Source organism: Polypterus senegalus, chromosome 10 (assembly GCF_016835505.1).
Source record: "Polypterus senegalus isolate Bchr_013 chromosome 10, ASM1683550v1, whole genome shotgun sequence".
Lineage (NCBI taxonomy): Eukaryota > Metazoa > Chordata > Cladistia > Polypteriformes > Polypteridae > Polypterus > Polypterus senegalus.
The window spans coordinates 170,513,801-170,536,002 of NC_053163.1; the positions used below are offsets into that span (position 1 = coordinate 170,513,801).

At 40.4% G+C, this 22,202-nt stretch overlaps 1 protein-coding gene across 1 annotated transcript; it reads left to right on the forward strand.

Moving 5' to 3' along the window:
* The first annotated feature begins 11,015 nt into the window (after positions 1-11,015).
* LOC120538302 lies at positions 11,016-18,769 on the forward strand. Its single transcript, XM_039767764.1, has 4 exons — positions 11,016-11,217; positions 15,308-15,598; positions 17,111-17,392; positions 18,393-18,769. Exons 2-4 carry the CDS (start codon positions 15,367-15,369, stop codon positions 18,767-18,769), a joined length of 891 nt encoding a protein of 296 aa, XP_039623698.1. The 5' UTR covers positions 11,016-11,217; positions 15,308-15,366.
* Positions 18,770-22,202: the final 3,433 nt, after the last annotated feature.

Sequence of the window (22,202 nt, forward strand, 5' to 3'; positions counted from 1 at the left end):
TCCCACTTCCCCCTCCCCTCAGCCCGCAGCTTCTGTCTCAGATTAGCACGACTATATCGCTCCTGGAAGCGAGCTATGATACTTAGAAATTGCAAAATCAACTGGAATGTTCAAGCATATTCTAGAAAAAAAACCCTATCTAAATCTGTTAAGTAGTAGTTCTCTTATACACTTGTTAAGTGGAGGTAAGGTACGCCCCAAGGATGGTGCATGAGTGAGGAGGGTCCCCCGTCCCGTCCCCTTGGCCCAAAGCCTCTGTCTTGGATTAGCATGAATATATTGCTCCTGCACGCGAACTATGATTCTTAGTGCGATAAAAGAAGTCGCAAAATCAACTGGAATGTTCAAGTAAATTATAGAAAAAAAAAACAAACTAAATCCGTTAAGTAGTTCTCTTGTACGCTAGCTAAGTGGAGGTAAGATACTACCCTAGGTTGGCACATGAGTGAGGAGGGCCCCAGCCCTTGCGTTTCTCTCAGATTCGTGCAATTAAATCGGCACCACAAGCGAACTATGATACATAGCGCAATGAGAGAAGTCGCAAAATCAACCGGAATGTTCAAGCAAATTCTACTAAAAAAAAACAAACTAAATCCATTAAGTAGTTCTCTCGTTTGATAGCTAAGCGGAGGTAAGTTACGCCCGAGGCTGGCGTGTGAGTGAAGAGAGCCCCGCCCCCTCCCCTTGGCTCACTGCGTTTCACTCTGATTCGTGCAAATAAATCGGTACCGCATGCGAACTATGATAATTAGCATAATGAGAGAAGTCACAAAATCAACCGGAATGTTCAATCAAATTCTACAAAAAAACCTGATCTTAATCCATTAAGTAGTTCTCTCGTGAAAAGCTGACACACAGACAGACAGACAGACAGATTTTGTATATTATGTATTTGTAATGGGCTAGATCTCAGTATTATAAAGAAAATAACATTTTGGTGTGTTACTTAGTGTAATGGGCTATAAACCAGTGTTTTAAAGAAAAGGCAGAATTTCTGAAAAATTCTGCTACAGGTTATTGCTGATGGCTATCTACAGGACATAAATATTTACCTCTCTTGCCAAAGAGTCACCTGCTTTGAATAGTCAGACTGCTTTGACTTAGTATCTCATCTACATACAATGTGGGGATACAGAACTGTCTGCTTCCTTGGAAAATTGGTTTCTAATCAAGGACTCAAAGTAAATGTGTTTACACTACAGTATATATTTCTGGAAAAAGGAGAATAAAGAAAACAGAGAAGTATGGTCTGAGACTCGGGACTGCTATCTGTTTCTTTTATGCTTTACACCATATCGCTGTGGCTACACCCTGTAGCAACAGTGGCTTGTACCTGGCCCAGGTTCCCCTAGGCCTGAGGTCGGTAACATATTCAGAGATATACAGCCATTCCACATCCTCCTTCACAATGTCTAGCAAATCCCCTCATTTCCAATTCCACTTTTGCAGAGCAGGAACTGGAGCCCACGCACACACATCGGGGCCAATTTAGCAATTTCACTTCACTTAACCTGCATGTCTTATGTATAACCAGATACAGTATATGTAGGTGGCATAGTGGCAGCATGGCTGCCTCACCACAAGGAGACCCAGGTACTCCCTGCATGTTCTCCCCACGTCCACGTAGACTTTGTCCAGGTGCTTTTGTCCAAAGACATGCAGGATGGACTGGTGATACTAAATTGGCTTCATTGTATGGGCGCACATGTGTGTGTGCGTGTATGTGTGAGTGTGTTCACCCAGAGTTTGTTCCTGCCTTGCCCCCGATACATGCTGGGATGGGCTCCAGCTTTGTGATGACCATACTCTGGATAAGCCAGCTTAAAAAATGGAAGGATACAGATATACAAGGTGTGAGCAAAAGTAGGTTGTGAGAATGTGAAACACAGAGTTTATTCTTACAAAAATGCATAAATAATGAAGGCTGGCAGCCTGAGCACTTACGTAGAAGACTGGACCTAAGTGCACTGTGCTATTGTAACATTCTATTGAATACTGTAATAATTATAACCTGCATGTCTTTCTCCATGCGAACAACTGTAAACTGATATGTGTTTATATACATACACTCAAAACAAACAGTCCAGAATACAGTATGTCTGGTAAGTCTCATAAGTACTAATGTAAAATGAATAAAAACTCAAACGTGCAAATTGAAGAAGATGTTCAAATGAGCCTTGTGCAGGCACATCACGTTTATTACAAGTCCATGCAGTTTGGTCCGTTTAAATTAATGTGACACTGATTGTGGCCTGATGAACATTTAAGTGTCACTGACAGGACATCATGATTAAAAGCTTCTCGCCGTGGGTTTGCGCTTCACAGAATGGCCAGCTGTTATCATTCCAGGCATATAATCATAATGGATGTCACTTTTGTCCAGGTGCTCCAGGTTTATTCCAAAGATTTTAAAATTGGGACAAATGGTCATTTTAAATTTGTAGCAAATCTGCCGGCCACGCCAAAACGGGTCAATTTTTACCGCTAACCTGTCCAACTTTAAGGCAGATGATAAAAAGGATAGGCCAATATCACACCAGCATATACACCTTTTTAAAATTTTCAGTTCAAACCAGATGACTGACTATTTACAGTACGAGAGAAAAAAAATAGCTAGTGGACGATACCCATAAACACTGAGAAATGTATACCAAAGAAAAGACAGGAGGAGAAAAGAACAATAACAATCCCTTTGATCTGGCTCCTACCCCTAACCCAAAAATAACCCTTATATGTGTCGTTACAAAATATATATATATATATATATATATATATATATATATATATATATATATATATATATACACAGTAGGAACAGTAGGAATATCACTCCCCCAGTTCCCCTTCTGAAGTTAACATGTGAGTCCAAAGTTCCAGCCCCTGTTGATAGCAGGTGACATGAAGAGTATAACTGGATGCTGACCTGAAACAGTGAAAGTCTTAACTGTAAAATGCTATACAGTAAGTCTGCTCCATGATAAAGAACAATAAGGTCTTCATCAGCTCACCCGAGTCCGTGGAAAATAACAGAACACCAAATTCACAAATCAAAAGAGAATCGATGACCCACCGAACAGTCAGGGCTTTAGGAGCTCCAGGACCTCTTCTAACAGCCTGGGCAGATGCTGATCTGTTTAGTCCGATTTTTCCCGATTTCTTCTTGGCTGTCCTCTTTCCTTTTAAAATAGCGCACTTTAGGCAAATTGCTCCCAGAAAACAAAAAAGGAAAACCGGATGTCCCACCTTTCGGGGCACTTATGTCAATCACAGTCTGTAAGTACCATCCACATAAAACCCTTCTGTTTATGTGGCAGCGCTACAAATTGTCCTGGTGTGTAATTAAGTGTGTTCTGTTGTATTATCATAGTATTTCCCTCTACTTACTCATTACCTAGGGGTAAGTGTACTCATCAGATTCGTTACCGGGTTGGTCTACTGCATCTTAAGAATAATACACACATACATAGCTATACGCATACACACAGAAAATTCACAGTGCCAAATGACAAACTCACAGCTGGTTAACCTCTGGCACTTGAAACCACACAAGTGCCTTAGGAATAACACAGCCTGTCACTCTCTCAAAACTTTGAGGCTTACTTATTATCGGCACGAACAACATGCAGTGTTTTAATGATATCTCAGACCTAAATATTACTTTTGGTCTACAAGAATACATTTAAACATACAAAGGCTCAACATCCTTGATTATAGACCATTTATCAGCCAAGAAAGTTCCGTACTTTAGGGTGGAGCTCTCACCCTCAGCCTTAATAAACTTCGCAGCACAGAGCATTTGGCAAACCTCCGGCTGCACCAGGTGTTCAAAGAAATCTAACTTATTACTTCAGTCACTCTATAGACGTTAAGACAAAGCATAGAAAGTTAAAAGCAGCACGTTATTTATTACAGGAATAATACCAGTAGAACAAAGAATAATAGAAAATAGTACTGATACTAAAGAGAGAGGAGGTTAGGAGCACGCACTGATACGGCGCATTGCTGCACCCACCACATGACAAACCAACTCAGGATCCAGATTAGGACCCGAGTGCAGCCATGCAATGGGTGACACCTCAGCACCACACTAGTTCAGATGGAGTGGAACAGTGTGAGGTTTTTTTATGGTGGCTAGAGTGCCAATTCTGCCACCAACCCCCAAATTTTTCTCTGCAGGTTGGAGGGCCTACATACAGGGATGGATGCAGAGCAATGTCATACTCAGGATGGAGCAATTGCAGGTTAAGGGCTTTGCTCATATCTATCTATCTATCTATCTATCTATCTATCTATCTATCTATCTATCTATCTATCTATCTATCTATCTATCTATCTATCTATCTATCTATCTATCTATCTATCGATCTTGCTCAAGGGCCCAACAGAGCAGAGTCCCTTTAGGCATTTACGGGATTCAAACTGGCAACCTTCAGATTGCCAGTGCAGATCCCTAGCCTCAGAGCCACCACTCCAACCATGATAGCAAAGTCTGGATATATACAGTCTTTAGAAAAAGCTAATACAAAAAAGTAAAGATGACAAGGATGAATGTCGCAGGTGGCTTGTGATCTTAGCACTCTTAGTTGATCATGACGCTTTTCTGACGATCAGATGGAAACGGCCACACATTGACGCCACTCTGTTCTCTTCTCCTGTTGTCTTCGTCCCTTCTTCTTCCATTCTCCTATGCTGCTCTTCAGACAATGCATATTTATTATAAAATTGTACAGGAGGGTTTTGCAAGATGTGATTGTTAGATATTCTGATTGGCTGGCTGTCAATATGATGAATTAATCCACTGCCCATTTTCCCAAACAATAAAACTTTTTTGATGTTGCTTAATACCTACTGGCATGTCTTCCTTTCCCAGGCTGTAAAGTAATGTAGCTACTTGTTGTCCCAGATGCATAGGTTATAAACTAATCGATAGCCTTAGGCACCAGCATGTCTTCCTTTCTTCGTTGGAACAGCTGTTTAAAAAGTAATATACAACTGGGAGGAGGGAATGCTTTGATGTGTCCTGAATTTAGTTCATCTGTTGTTTTGTCTTGAACAAAATATAATGGAAATACAGAGCAAAATGTACAAATTTTGTACCCCACAGCACCTGTAACGGACTGCTGCCCTCTTCAAGGTTTTTTAATTTATTTTTTTCCCTGACTTTGCACCCTGTTTCACTAGAAAACAAAATTAACAATGTAATCATTTATTTTTCTCTCCAGGCCCTGGTGCCCCATTGTGGGTCATCTTCATTTTGGTAACGTTGGGTCTGTTTGTGATTATCAACGCTTTCCTTTTTTGGGCTGTGAACAAAGAAAATTGGAGGGGAAATGGACAGCGAGAAGGTATTTGGGTAAGAACAGGAACATGGGAGCAGTTTATTAAGTCTCTGTTACAAATGCAGTGCTGGAAATGATTTGAGCAGAAACAAAATAATAAGAAAGGGTTGGAAGAGTTCACCTCCTGGGTAATGGGTTAAGGTTTGTTTGTCATTATACAGCGTTTTTAACAAGGAACATTTATCTTTAGCGTCATTTTATCAAAGGACTGTTTTTGAGAATCAGTGAATGTGCATTGGCGTCACTAAACTGGCACAATTTACGCTTGTGTGAGTGTGTTCACCCGGTGATGGACTGGCTCCCTGTTCACAGATTTATTCTTTTCTTGTGCCCTATGCTTGCTGGGATAGGCTTCAGTATGGAAGACTGTTTGAGAACAAGTGTGAAAGGACAAGGGTACAAATCTGATCATCACATTACACTACATTACAAAACATGTAGAGATGCACCAATCAAGAGATGAGTCTTCTTAAACACGTTGAGGGAGTCAGCAGCCTAAATGGAGGTGGGCAGTTTATTCCAGCAGCCAGAAAGTGCACTATACAAGAGTCTACATTAAGATCTGATGCCACCCACTGGTGGTATCAGCAGACGCCATTCATCAACAGACATGAGCAGTCAAGACGGAGCACAGAACCACAAAAGTGTCTGTATATATAATTATGCTGACCCTTTGACTACTCTGTAGGTTTGAACTTGTAAAGAGACAAAAGGCACAAGATAAAGGGTCTGGGACACCTGAAGGCAAACCCTGTAAATTGCAGTACGCAAAAGGTACCGCTTGTTAGAGTGCAAAAATGAGACTTCATTAAATCTCACTTGGGGTATCCAAGATGGCGTCGTTTCTTCTTATCTGGAATTCTGGGAGGGAGAAGCGGGTTCAGGTGGCCTGACCCCGGAAGTGATGTTAGAGTGGGAAACGTGTCAATCTTCCTTTCTGGGACGGAGTGGAGAAGTGAGAACATTATTAGACAGCACCCCCACATGTCTCGGTGGTAAATTAAACTCACCTAAGCCTTTAGGTTTCTCCCCAAGCACATGCGTGTGGCAAACTTAATATGTGCTGTTATAGGGAACCAATGTATTAGCTTGAACAAAGTTGTAAACCTAGAAGTGACCTGAACAAGAGTGACATATGCCCACATTGGATGTGATTGCTTTTGAATCATCTGGAGTGGTTTGTTGACACAATCCAGTACCCCGGCCAGCTGAGAGTTGCAGTAGTCCAGACCTGACAAGACCAAGGCCTGGACTGGGAGTCGTGTGGCATATCCTGTCAGATACAGACTAGTCTTGGAAATGTGTTGTTGAGTGAATCTGTAAAATCAGGGGACCATTGTAACATGGCCAGTGAAGAACAGCTGGTCATTGATGACCACCACATGGTTGTAAGACAGACTCAGCAGTTGTCAGCGATAACGAGGTGAGCTGAACAGAGATGGGGTGCTGAGTAGGCTGACGAGTTGGGATAACAAGAAAGTCCAACTTTGCCAGGCTGAGCTCAAGTTGTTGTTCCATAATCCAGGTTGCCATATCAGTTGGAGACACAGAGCTTCCAGCTCACAGTTTTGTTGTCTTCTGGAGGGAATAACAGACACAGCTGTCCATTGGACAGGGTGATGGGCCCAGTGAGGAAGTGTTTAGAGAAAAGAGGAGAGGACCCAGCACCGATCCTTGGGGCACCCCCATGCTTGCTTGATGAATCCTTGACATCACTCCTCATCAGAACACACGGTAGGAGCTGCCCAGGCGGTGGGACTCAAACTACTACATGGTCAGAGAGGGTGGTTATGGGGGACCTGGTGGCTGGCCATGTCAACGGCAGAGGGGAGAGATACCAGGGCTCAGATTTCAGATGGATCTTTCATCCACAAACACATAAAAGTATTGCGAAATGTGATGATAAATGAAAATTAAGAAGATTGTATGTGAGCACAAATAATTGGAGGTGTCATGAAACATATGTATTAGCTAAGTGATTACTTCATTTATTATTTGTAATAGCATTGAATGGAACATCTTCACTGTTGTTCTTGCCATAGCTGTGCAGCGATTAGTGCGGCTGCTTCATGAATCCATTGTACAACATCAGAAAAGAAGAAGGAAGGAGTAACGCCATTAATAAGCAGATAGAAACTAAGGGGTCATTTAAAGGCTCACAGTATTTCATGAGAACAATGAAGGTTACGATCATTTTTAACTGAGAGGTTTGTTACTTACCAATAAGAAGCTAATTTTACGTAATTTTAGTTACACTTGAATTGTGCGTCATGGTGTAGGCATTTCAAACGAGTGTGAAACTGTATGCAAACTGCAGTAAAAAAAAAATGTGGACAAGAACGGGCTGACAGTCTCTTCTGATTTACTCCTGACTGCAGGCAAGAATCAAGACAGGTAGACGGCAAATATGGATGACGGCCTCCTCTGCTCATCGGGAAAACTGACGCCTGTCTGCGAGCGTGAACACGAAGTCAAGCTGTTTCCGTTCCACGATTTACAAGTAAACTCAGACGCTGTAGACGTGTTTCTCTTGTTTTCTGCATCACCTTCAAAACAGAATTTTTGTTGGCTTGTTTCTTCTTTTGACACGTTTGTGTTTTCGAGCCACAGACCTGATATTTGGGAATGGGTGTCATCTTTGTTTTTGTTTTTTAAAATTTTATTTACGACACCCGACTGCTACAAATATTATTTGGGAAATTGTGTTGTCGGTCATTTCATTGTTTTCTGTTCTTTGTGAATATTGTTTTGCTGGTCAGTTTAATATTATCTGTTTATGGTGATTGTGCATTTTTATTGTATATTAAATTATGTACCCTGCTCGTTGTGTGTTGAGCCTTTACCTGCCAGTTAATACTCCATTCACTTGCTATCAGGCAGATGGCAAACACAAGCCGGAAGCTCCCTGCAAGCAAAAATAATTAGATTAGATTAACTTTACTATTACCAAGGGAAAATTCGGATACATACCCTAGTATAATAATAATAATAATAATAATAATAATAATAATAATAATAATAATAATAACTACAGTGGTACCTCTGTATAAGTCCGCTTTGGAATAAGTCCAACTTGGTATACGTCCTGTTTGCTCCAAAAATTCATTAAGAGAAACAGCTTTAAACCAAAAGGAGACACAAGATATGACTGAGGTGAGAGGTGTGAAAATCAAGAATTTGGTTTGAAACACATGGGATATTTTGTGAGATTTCTTTCTAATCTTTTTTTAATCTTTTTCAAGACTTCATATGTTTTACTTATGATTGGACTGATGTTTTTATCCAGGTGACTTATAACAATTGAGATATGATTGGTTACATTTCCTTTCTGTTTCCAGTTATAGCACAGGCAGGTGAAGTGACTTGCTCATAGTTACACACTGGTGTCAGTAGTGGGATTAGAAGCCACAACCTCAGGGTTTGAACTCTAAAGTCTTACCCACCGTGCCACACTGCCTGTCTTTTTGTCCAGAATGAGTCTTACCCAACTGGAGCAGAGCAACAAAAATGAGAGCAACTCATAGTGTTATTCAGAAGCTTTGTAATCACAGTAAAGTGTTTTATTGGTACCGACCATACATTTCAATGTATTTTACTAAGCACACAATGCAAATAATTTCAAATTGTTAAAAAAAAGACACAATTTGGAAGACCTGAACACCTTGTGTACTCAAAGTTATTGTCTGCTTTTACATGCATTTTTATTACTATTTAATTTAATATTGTTTTTTGTATCAGTATACTGCTGCTGGATTATGTGAATTTCCCCTTGGGATTAATAAAGTATCTATCTATCTCTATCTAAACTCAAACAGAGAGACCCTTGTGAAAATTCTCAGGAGAAGAATCTGAGACACAAGACAAGGTCTCCATTTTATTTCTTTCTGATCTCAATGATGCTAAGGATAAACCAGAAAGCTATGAAGGAGATATTTTGATCAGTTCTTCATTCCTATGGGGAGGAAGAGCAGCACACCAGCTGAGTTGGAGGTGTATTGATTAGTACTCTTACTTTTCAAGGTGTGAATTCAGGTTTGAAATAAAAAGAAACGAAGACCCAGCCTTTTCATAAGGCAACTTTAGTCAGCAACATGAAAGACAATATTTCATCTCTTTCCCTTACACTTTGGGCTCTTACGCTTTTCTCAAAGTTCTCCACCTGACTCCTCTCCTCTGTCTCATCCTCCTTTATCAATACCACCCATAAGTGCAGAATCATCTGAGAATTTCTGCAATTGATGTCACCTTCTGTTGTATTTGTAGTCAGAGGTGTACAGCATAAAGAGTAAAGCAGTCAGGCCTGTTCCTGGTGGTGCTCCAGTGTTACTCCCCAGTCCTTGAGTCTCACAAACTGGTGGTCTGCCTGACAGATGGTCCATCAGCCAGGACCCCACAGGCTCATCCACCTCCAGATCTCTGAGTTTAACTTTAGCAGGGATGGCAGGACAGTACTGAAGGTGCTGAAGAAATCAAAAGGCATCCTCCTCACAGTGCTGCCAGCTTTGTCCAGCCTTGTGGAGGAGACAGATAACTGCATCCTCCACTCTAATGTTTATCCAATGACAATATAAATACAAACAAATAGAAATATCAAACTGGGCGTTATGCATCTCCAGTACCCTGACATTCATTGATTATAAAAACAGTATTTTATGTTCCTATTTTTGTGACAGAAGGTGTCAAGCTGGCAAAGGGAAACAGCAGCCTGTTGGCCCAGTGAAATCACTCCACTCTTCTGTTTCACTATGGATGGCCGCCCACCCGGTGTTGCGTCCTGCTGTGTGCTGCTGAGCTAAGCCACCCTGTGACAATTCAATGAATTAAGTAGATTTGATAACAGCTGCAATGATGGACGATACACTATTATTTAAAATGACAACTGCATTTTAGCTGTGAGCAAACTGTGTGGTTTCAGTAAATGGGAAACCTTAAAAGGTTAAGGATTGTAGCTGTTGCTCAAATCATTGAATATCACAAACAACTGAGTTAATAATCTAAAGAAGGGTAAAAAAGTAATAAATTAACAAACAAAGGCTCTTGACTGACAAGCTGTGTTTACATGTCATGTAAGTTATTAATAATTCTCACCATTAACCGTCATTTCTCAGAATGTCTATAAGCCTCTTCAAGTGCCAGCATACCACTTCCCCTTTTTGTCATTTTTGTTCCCTCACACTGTGTACATCTGCCTTTAAGAGAGTCTGGTAGACTGTAAATTTAGAAGAGCTACACTAGCAGGCCAAATCGTGTTAAAATGACACGGTGAAGTTTACATGTGCTGTAGTCATGGCGTGTGCAGGTCATACAAACAGCGTTACCCCGAATGTAGCGATCAGTCCAGCGTATATAAAGAATCTTCAGAGATAGGCGGATAACTCTATTCATCTACTGTGCAGATGAGAAATGACAGAAAAGGCTTTATAAGACCATGAACTTGTAGCAGTGCTACCGCGGGAACAACTCCATTTCCCAGCAGCCCCAAAGGGGATTACCTTCATTGGGTGACTGAAACCAGGCGCAGGGCTGGTGGGGACGAAAAATGGCCAGCGGGAAAGAAGAAAAGGGGGCCTTGGTGCAGCAACGAGAGATCAGTGTTTTTATGTGTAACCTGTCCGACGTGTCTACTGAAAAGTCAATTGTGCCCTGTGGATGGTTTCCCTTTAGGATGAACAGACTGTCTCGTGCCTGCCTGTCGTGTGTACAGTGGGGGATTAGTCGGCGTGGTCTTCAAAAGCAACGCTCCTGCAAATCTCACCCCTCGGGACTATCGGTAGGACTGTGTCATTCATTTATTATGGAAGCTGTTCCTGGGATTTTCATCTTCACACCAAACCATTTCATCCACTTTTGCGGCATTGGACAGTATAAGGACGTTGTTGTGAGTGTTTATTGTCGTGTTATATTTGTATCGCTGTAGTGGAAAGGGGAGGTTTGTCTGATTTTTGCATTTGGTATTGGATTTTCCATTTAATTTGTTAGTTATTCATTGGTTTGTTCCGTGTCACTCCCTGTGAGTGTGTGTGGGTCGGGCCAAGGCTGGGTTGTGGTATAGCAGGTCTGTGGTTCAAAATGAATGGCCAGTTTTTAAATAAATAATTCCGTGGTAATGTGGCCGGAGCGGTTCCTGGGTACAATATGGGCTTAGGGGTTTCCCCACTGAAGCTCACAGGTGAGTGATCACCCATGTCCATAATTGATGCCGGGAGTTGCTAATCGCCACACCTACTGTATGTCACGTCACCATTATGAATAGGAGAAGTGCGAGTGCGGAGGGGAGGAGAAGGAGAAGAAGAAGGAGAAGGAAAAGGAGTAGGAGGAAGAGCAAGAGTGAAAAGAGTAGGCTCGCTTGTGGATTCAGGCAGCTGAGAGGAGAGCCCCTCAGCAGGGGCCTCATGCATAACGCCTTGCGTAGAATTCGCACTATAACATGGCGTAAGCACAAAAGCCGAAACGTGCTTACTCACAGGAAAATCCAGATGCAGGAATCTGTGCGTACTCCAACTTCCATGTTCTTCCGCTACATAAATCCCGGTCAGCGTGAAAACTAACGCTCGTGCACGCGCTTTATGTCCTGCCCCAACTCCTCCCACAATGCCTCTTTGAATATGCAAATCAATATAAATCGCCCTTAAGCTCAGCCTTCTGAGAAAAGACAATGGGAAAAGCACGGGGGAAAATTTAAGAATTTCAGCGAATACCAAGTGGAGGCAAAGGAAAAACATACTATTTGTTTAATTAAACCGTGGTATAATCAACAAAAGGAAGTTGATTGAGTGACATAGCGTGTTGGAGAAACTTGAAAGCTCAGATATCAAAGTCGCCGTGAAAAGCAGAGTCGTAGCCCACCTTCTGAGTGTCATATAAAAGCTTATTAGAGTACAGACAAAAAAAATAGGCACACAGTGAGAAAAAAGCACGAAATGTCAACTTCAACCTCGAAATTTCCACTTTAATCACGTAGTTTATTTTGTCATTAAAGTAGAACATCATAAACGTCATCTTAAAATCGTTTAATTAACCAGTTTCTCAAATCACATCGTAATTAAAGTAGCACGTTAAATGCTTTGTTTTGTATGTGATCTTCTATGTGCTCTATGTGTGTGAATCACTACTTGCTTCTTAAACCGGCTGTCTTCCTCCGACTAGACACAGAATCCATTACATTTGTGATATTAAAGCTCTCTGAATAACTAAAATACTGAGATGTATACGTGATATCATTTTCATGATGATAGGAGTTACAGCACGTTATTAAACATGGGTTTCATGGTGTAGTGATTGTGTGCGACCTTCGATGAAATTATTTATTGCAGCAGTACTCAGGGTCGGCTCTAGGCAGAGAAAGAATCGGTGGCCCCTTCGCCCGCCAATGTCAATATGGTATCTTATGCACGGTGGATGGCCATGTCCGTTGCGGACACTGCATAGCCGCCTCGTGCTCATGACACAAGCGTTTAACTTTTATCGAAATTTGCTGCTGTGTTTTTAGCTGTGTCGTTATTTTCTCTTTCTGTTTTATATTCAATATATATTGGCGTGGCCGCCCCTGCAGTCCATGCTTTTTCTCCGATCGCCACACAATCAGCTCTGTAATAGATGTTAAGCCATCTGTAAGCTTAGAGCGCCGATTCTTCAAAACATTTAATGAACATTGAACTATCTTCGTAGTACATGTTTAATTATTCTATCCTTCACGCTATTCCCAGTGAAGAATATGGATTATTTAAATGAAGTTAAAGTTTTACCTGTTTAATATAATACTGTAAACATATTTTGCTGCATTTCATCTTAAAAATGATATCGTCATCATATGTGAATACGCGCTTTATAAAGTGGCTCAAGTTGTGCAATATTATAACTGTAGTGCAAGTTTACAGTGAGGTAATTATACTTATAAGTACAAACAGTTCTACAAGGAGCAATTGATTGAGTGCGTTTTGCCGTGGCTGAGGTAGCGTGTGCTTAATGCCGTATACCGATAATTCACTTTCCGATCAACTGCTGCTGTGATTCCCCACTCAGATACATTTATAGAAATACTCCGAGTTGTGCAGTGAGAGTAATATGGATAAAGATGATCCGTTGTGGCAACCCTAATGGGAGCAGCTGAAAGAAGAAGAAGAAGAAGAAGGTGCAGTGAGAGTAACAACGCTAAAGCAGTTATAGTGTTTGGAATACTACGGCTATTCCCTGGACCATTATATTGTTACGAGTTAATTACAATCAGATGCATTACACTAATAAACAATATGCGGTTAGTTTCTGTGTATTTATAAAGCCGCGTCATGAAAATAATGAGTAATCACACAAGAACAGTACCATTGCTTTGACGCTGGGTGCCGCCAGTTTGCAAAACCGAGCGGAGAACTTGCGTATGACAAGGCATGAGGTACCGTGGAAAAGTGCGTGGCTTTACGCCAAGTGTAGGTTTTATACATCGCGTTTTGAACGTGGAAAAGTTCTTACGCAACATTTCTGTGCGTACGCACCGTTTATACATGAGGCCCCAGCTGATCATGCTTTACATGCCTTAGATTCTCACATTCCTCATCTTGATCTAATAAAAATTGGAGACCTTTTAATTGATCAGTCCTCATCAATAATTTGGAACCAGGATGAGCCACATATGCGAAACTGATCTGTTCAATGAATACTTGCTTGTTGCACCAGCATCCCTTAAGACTGAAATCATAGGCAGCTGTGCTGGGAAGCGGAGCACACAGCTTCACTGATAAGGGCTGAGCTGCTGGAGCTGAAAACAGGCAGGTGGTCTTGAGCAGGCAAGCACAGGGTTAAAGCCTTTATTAATTAACTCTTAAATTCGTATATTGTTCAAAGCCAGCTGATATAATATGTTTTGCTTTACCTTGAGTAATTACGATATTGATTGATGAGGAAGCATTGAAATAGGAACTTCAATGCTATCTAGAACATATGTATACATGTCAATGTGACAGCCTGCACTCACAGGCAGCTGCGTCGTTAGCCCCATATTGTCTGACTTGCCAGCACAGGGCAGTTGAATGCAAATGGCAATTTTGATAATCAACTCTTAAAATCCTGTATAGCTTAAACTAGCTAGCACAATGTAGCTTGCTTTAAACTTGATCGTCTAGAAAATTTATAAGCCTTAATATATAAAATTAAATGCACTTTAAAAATGTTTATATGTTTAAAATGTTTATGCACCAGTGTGCAATATTACTTTCTTTTCTTTAAGTTTAAGGGCTTTGAAGGTTTGCAGAAACTTGTTTAGACTTTGGTGAGTCAAAAGGCCCAGTAGAGCCGCCATTTTTAGAGTTCCTTCAAAATACACAGCGCCCTTGGTTCATAGAGAACAAGGCAAGTAAAAAACAAGCAGGCCCCATTAAAAATAAAAACAGCTGCCTATAAAATAATAGTGCCTGTCTAGGACACTTAAAACAGATGTCAAGCATCTCCTTTCATAGTTAAACCAGTAACAAGGCATACTGATCCTTGATCGAAACCTCAACAATCTCAGTAGTTCGCCTCGCCTCATAGCTGAGTGTTAATTGAGCCTGAAATTTTCGAGAGGGTTTGGGGAGATGGATCTCTGGTGAGAGGAAGAAGACAAGATCATGGCAGAGAGAAAGCGAGAGAAAAGGAGTGTTTAGTGACACATTAGAGTTGAGCAAATGGGAAAGCCTCCCTGTCCGAGATAAGCCCTGCAGAACCTCTGTTTTCTGATGATCTTGTCAAGAATGTGTTTTATTTTATTTTATAAGTAAACTGAAACAAAAATTAAAACTTTGCAATGGGCATCCAGAACATTTCCTTAACAAATAGTAGATCGATACAAAATGCTATATCATGTAATCCCTTTAAAAACACAACATACGCTAAAAATAAATTTGATGGCATTTAAAGCAGGCTTCCTGAAATGACAACAGCCATTTATCTGAGTGCCCGTATCCACACACATTCTCTTATTTTATATTTGGTTGCAGTTTTACTTGGAGTGCCAGTCATTGAGAACCCTAAGCTGGTGCTGAGCGACTCAGTAAACATGACATGCAAACTCAGCGGCGTCTACCCCAGAGATATAAAGGTGACCTGGAACAAGACGTTTGAAAGCTCCCAGTTTCAGCATGCAGAAGAAAACGAGGACGGCACCTTCACTCTCACCTCTGTGCTTTCATTCACCATCAAGGAGGATATGAGGGGCACCTGGCTGACATGCCAGGCGGGATATGAGGGGTTAACACCTGTGAGTGGCGCGGTGACACTGGGAGTCAGAGGTAAGGCTGGACTCGAACAGAAAGAGTTGGTGTGTTTGTTGTTTGTCTACAAAACTCAACCACATTTGAAAGAAATATCAACATCTTCAGTAAAAATCTTTATCCAGCATCTGTAATGTACTTTTTGAAATTCCTGGGAACATAAGAATTGTCAGGTTTTTGTGCAGATGTTCTAAAGCTGATTTGTGGGAAATATTGACTTTTTATTATCCCGTCTCTTTAACTATATTCTTTATGTATTTTAATATAATTTGGTTGCAGGGGTCCTTTAATGTGACGACTGAACAGGCACAGAACTTGAGAAAGGGAAGTTTAATACGACCCCCAATGTTCAGGTCCATATCTAAAAGTGCAGTGAGAACAGGAAAAGTGCTACAAAAATTAAGTGTATTATAAAGTTTATTTATGATAATTAGGGCTGCTGATTAATCACACTTAACGAGCGCAATTTAATTTTTTTAATGAAACCCATAAGAATAAAAGCAGGCTGAGGTATCTTATGAAGCCATGAAAACCACCTGAGGAGTTACAAACACCTACAACGCCAAGTGTCTCAAACGCTATGGTGCCCTGAAATGGGGGGACCGGGTAGAAAAAAAAAGTGTTGTGTGACCGAAATGTACGTAAATCTCCTTCAAAGAAAGTCTGCAATGTGCGCCTTAATCACAAAGTCTGCAGCAGAAGGGGAAATCAAGAAAAAAATTATTTATTTATCCTGCACATTAGGGAGGGCACTGCACAGTCGTTTAAACTGAAGATTACGAGAGTTATTTTATCATTCAAAAATATACATTCTATGACAAAATGCAGTTTAAAGCAATTAAATAAATAAACTTATCAGATACAATTTAGAAGGTTTTACTTTTTTCAGTTCTGTTCTTTGTACTTGAAAAGTATAATCAAAACACATCTCCTGTCTAATTAATGGCTTTGCCTCTCCAGGTAATGGCTGCCACTCTTACAGTGCTGATTGTGCACAAAAGCTGAACTAGGATTTGATGTTTCTGTTTTTTAATATTTAATTGTTGTGTAATTGTTAGTGCTTTTGGTATGCGATCTTGCAACAAAGCAATCTTAATTATATTTATTTTTTCTCCCAGATATTAAAGCTGCCCCTGGGAAATTAGGGGTGGAAGGTGGGGGAGGTTGTTTGATGGTCATTGTTTCTGTAACACAAAACTGCTCAATAACCTTAATAAAATAACTGAACATGCATTGGTGTGAAAGGCACTATATACAGATAGATAGATAGATAGATAGATAGATAGATAGATAGATAGATAGATAGATAGATAGGAAATGGACTACATAATAAATGGAAGGATGGATGGATGAAAGGCACTATATAATAAATAGATAGATAGATATGAAATGGACTACATAATAAATGGAAGGATGGATGGATGAAAGGCACAATATAATAGATAGATAGATAGATAGATAGATAGATAGATAGATAGATAGATAGATAGATAGATAGATAGATACTGATGACACTCATTCATTTCACAGGACCACCTTCCATAAAGGGGCCACAGACGAGAGTTGAGACTGGACAGACTGCCAGCTTCACTTATGAGTCACTTGGTGACCAGGACACCAGCATCTCATGGCTGAAAGGTGAGACGACTGTGTCTGGAGGGCAAAATATGAGCTGGAGTAATGGGACCAGAAGTGAACTCAAAGTGACTCTGTATAAGAATGACGTGAAATCCAGAATCTACTGCCAGATCCCGGGATACAGAGGAGGTTCGGTCCCATCAGATGCTCTCAACTTCAGCACCTTCATCTTGGGTAAGAATGTCGTGTTTGAGGGATTTACTTCTTAAAGGAATGTTATGTGTTGGAGATTTAGGGACCCTCAAAGTGAAGCAGGTATTCATCCATAATGTGCTTAGTCATCCAGAGTTCTATCATCGGTAATAAACCTAAAGACAGGAAACATCTTGATCACGTTGGCCTAAAATGACTTCTCTATAAAAGATAATGACTCAGTAAAGGTGTGGCATCTTGTTAATGTCAAGCAGTGGTTTTCAATCTGTGAGGCGGGCCCTCCTAGGGGTTCACAAAGTAATAAAAAGGGGGGCACGAAGATGTGAAAAAAAGAAAACAAGAATCAAAAATATGAACAATCCATCTATTGAAACCAAAACAAATTAACTTAAACTACATTCTGATACTAGAAAAATAAATATAGAGTTAGAAAAATGTCGATTAAAGTTAAGTAGGTATAATAAAATATGTATTTATGATATATCATTAATTAAAAAGAACAAATTGGTATTAGTGGGCTCCTTTCAAAAAAACATTAGGGGGGCGCGATTAATACTGTTATGAAAACTCGGGTCATAAAAACATAAAGGTGGAGAAATGCTGCTGTAAAGCTCCATATTGGCTCAGAGTACAGAAGTGTTGTAGATCTTCAAGAGTACGAGCAGCAAACATCTTAGACTTTAAGGAAGAGACAATCACTGGCCGTGTGTAGAATGACCCTGTTACATTATTTTTATTTATTCATTTGTTTTTCTGAAAAATGTATCACTCCTTGTGTGGAGTTCCCTCTACTGAGTTTCTATTATTCAAAATCCTGCCGCCTTGAAAGAAGAGAAACTTTAATAAATCAGTGCATTATTTTAACAACTTTTAATAGCTTTTACAGTACATTAAATGACTGCTGATTTAATTGTCTTCTTATATGATGGCCATATTTTGTGAAACCATCAAATCATCAGTATGGCTTCCTACCAACAGCTCAAGACAAACGTAACTCGTGGTTATTGAACTTCTTTTTCAGCGATACCCGAAGTGACAATTAAGAAGACGAGCGCGGAGGACTCACACAACAGTCCCAGTTTCCACTGTAAAATCAGTGGGTTTTACCCTGATGACATTAAGGTGATGTGGCTCCTAGAGGGACAGACGCTGAACTCCATCCTGTTCAACAGTATCAAAAATCTGGATGGGACATTTACAGCCTTTACTTTAATAGATGTCAACGTCACCAATGAAGTAAAGCAGCTCAACTGTGTCGTGACACACATGGGAAACCGCAATGTGGCAGACAGCGTCAAGGTGTCTAAGAGGAGTTCAAGTGATGTGAGCGATGGCGGCTCTTTATCATCATCATCAGGTAATCGGTTTGAGTGCTTCAGAAGACACTTGGAGTGTTGAGTTAGGGAGCAAGTCAAAGGAAAGCTTATCAGAGAATCCGTTCCTCAGTGTTAATAAGTCATTTCATTAAATGAATTTCAACTGCCAGTGAGTTTGCGTTTTGTTACAATTTGAAAAACATAATCACTGCTTTGTTTTCCAATCCTTGACTGAATTTCAGTGATTCTGTTTAATGTCTAAAATTGAATCTCTGACGCTCATAATTAAATGAAATTCTGTGTTAAACTGTTCACGGACAGATCGACTCAATTGACAGAGCAAAGAGAAAGGTCCTGTCGGACGGCAGGCCCAAGGACTGGCATTGCGTCGACAGTAAAGTAAGCTAGCTGGGGTTGCTCGACTGTATTTGTATAATGGCGTAAGAAAAGAAGGCAAATACTTAAAATTGTGACCCTTTGGACATTACTAGCTGAAATGTTACTGTCCCATCAGTCTTTCGACATTTTTTTGACCAGTGGCCCACTTTTACTTCTAGAATCTCTTCATAGACCATTACTGGGTACGCTGGCATCCCAGCAGGGTTGTACCCAGGAATAATACCCAGCTGGGATGCCAGTGTGATGGAAGGACAAAGGGGAGACAACCTGTTAGGGCTTATTACTCCATATAATAGGTGGCAGCATCCCTGGGACACCTTCAAAGCATGCTGGGAACTGTAGTCCCATGGAGCAGGCTTGTGGGGAGCCACAGGGATCTATGATCCTTACTTTTTTGGGCGTCCATTTGTTCTGAAAGTACTTCCCACCTGCTATTGCAATATATTACATTTAAGTAAGGGGGTCAAGTGTGCATCTCCCTGAGATTTTTGAGCCAGTTAGGACCCTCTCCCTTTTCCACACCGAAGGGTGGGATCGGCCACTCAACAAGGCAACCAAGCCTGCTGTCACCCACCTCATAGATGCCAATGAAGATGTGATTTGCCAACACAAAATGGCACAGCCACACACTGATTCCATTATCAGTGATACTTCAATTTGTCACATCCACTTAGTGGCCTGGCAGTTCCTTCAACCTGAATCCATTTAAATATGCATGGAACATCTCAATAAAACGCCCGGATTGTGCCATTTACCCAGCCACCGCTATGGTGTTGCACGGACTGGCATTTCCTAAAAAGTCATTGAGAGTCTAATTAACTTAAGGGCACGTTACAAATCGCTCAACTAAAGGATGTTTTATCTACAATGTAACTTTTTTTTCCTACTTTGAAACAAAATGATTTCAGTAAAGTAAGCCGTGAGCATAATAAACATAACATATACTGTTAAATAATGAAATGAATGTTGAATTAAACAAGCTGATGTTTTCCCTTTGATCGACTAAGCTCTTTGTGTCTTTCAGTTGCTGTTTTGTGGACTCTGAAGGTCTTCCAGATTTGCCTCTTCATCCTGATTACAGGTTTGCTCTTCAGCATCTGGAAGAAAACTGAATGAGACGTAGTTAGAGTTACTGACAGCAGAATCCTTCAAATATGTAAAGTAATTAAGTTTATAAATTAAAAGAAAGCAAGCAGCAAACGTTGTTATATATTATATTAAAGTTCTTCAAAGCTTTTTGTAGCTGGGCAGGTGGCCTGGAGCGACTCAGCAGTCATAGTTGAGTGTGAAATGAAAACACTTGGAGACGTTAATATTGTTTTCAGGTAGACGTCGACTTGTGCAGAAGAAATCATTAAAACGTATCTCGATTTATGTCGTATTACTGTGATGGCCCAGGTTGGCTCCACGGTCCCTGGCGGCTTCAACTCGGAACTGTTAAGAATGACACTGAAGATGAGCTGAGCAAACGAAAACCAACACAGTCAGCAAAGCTTCAGTGCTTTGATTAAAACGATCAAAAGCAATAAAGTGTCCACAGAGCGGTGCTCCTGTTCAATAAATACATACATAAATAAATAAACTATAAGGCTGGTGTCTGTCTGTAAGTTAAAAATCCATAAATAATTCAAGAAACAAACCAGAATGGAGTCATCACGTCCTTTCTCTTTGTAGCTGAGTTTTCCCAAAATTACCAAAGTTAAGCAGCTTCAACTCAAAAAATGGGATTCAACAAAAGCCTGACGCTCAGAAATTATTCCACAGACAAAATATCTTCGTTTTTAAAGGTTTAGTTAAATTTCAAAATAAAACAGTTCACACCAAAAAGAAAATTAAAATGGCAAAAAAGGAAAAATTAATGTTAAGAAAAGTTCAGTTCTAAGCTTAATGTTGTTACATCTCAAATCGTTACTATTTACTTACCATTTCTGAACAATTTCAAGACGGTCAAAAAACTGTCTGCTTATCACAGTTCTAACTTGAAATGGCTCTTTCAAGTCCCTGCTTACTGGGTCCTGTTCTAAACACTACAACTGAGCTTATTATCACAATGTTTCTCAGTTACAGTAAGAAGGTTCTATCTCTTACTAACTTATAGGGGGAAAAGACCATACCATTTTCTATGACTATATGGATGAAATGAATATTAAATTCAAATTAAGGAAACATTAATATGAGTTTCTGCGGTGGGTTGGCACCCTGCCCAGGATTGGTTCCTGCCTTGTGCCCTGTGTTGGCTGGGATTGGCTCCAGCAGAGCCCCGTGACCCTGTATTTGGATTCAGCGGGTTAGAAAATGGGTGGGGTGGGTGGGTAATTTAATATGAGTTTAACTCAAAACTTTAACTTTCTAAGATTGGCTCTTACATTTCCAGCCCCTAAGTGGCTATGCAGGAGCAGAGACAATTACTGTACTTTACTTCAATATGAGCCAATTACTTTTATATTAACTATTGTTTTCAGATCACTAGCAATAATACTGCAAACAAACATTTTAAAAATTTCATATTTCAAACATTGGCTGTTTCTTGAAGCAGGCACAGTTTATTCACGGGTCTGTCCAGTGTGCTGGTTTTGGTCTGCACACAAACTCTTCTGACTGCACCTGTGGCATCTGGCATCACCCATTACCAAGGAATTGCGAGGTGTAGCTTTATCTACGATTAAAACAATGTCCCCTGGTTCAAAATTTCTTCTTGGTGCAAGCCATTATTGACGTTTTTGAAGTATTGGCAAATACTCTTTAGTCCAGGAGTGCCCAATGCGTCGATCACGATCGACCGGTAGATTGCAAAGGTAGTGCAGGTAGATCGCGTTGCATTCAAAACGTTAGTCTATCATATATCCTCCCTATGGCATTTGACACTTGATTGACATACAGGACGGCCAGTCTGAGATCTCTTCTCTTCTAATACACTGGTCATCCCGCAAGTACGGTCAAACACACACGCTACTGCAAAACTCTGGATGTGATCTAGTTAGCCTTCCAATTTATATCGACTAGAGAAGGGATTTAAAAAAAATTGTTTGGGGAGGGTATGGGCTGGATGTGGAATTGGAAGAGGGCTTTTTTTTCTCACAATATCACAATCGAAGTGCGTTTGTCTGATCTGTCAA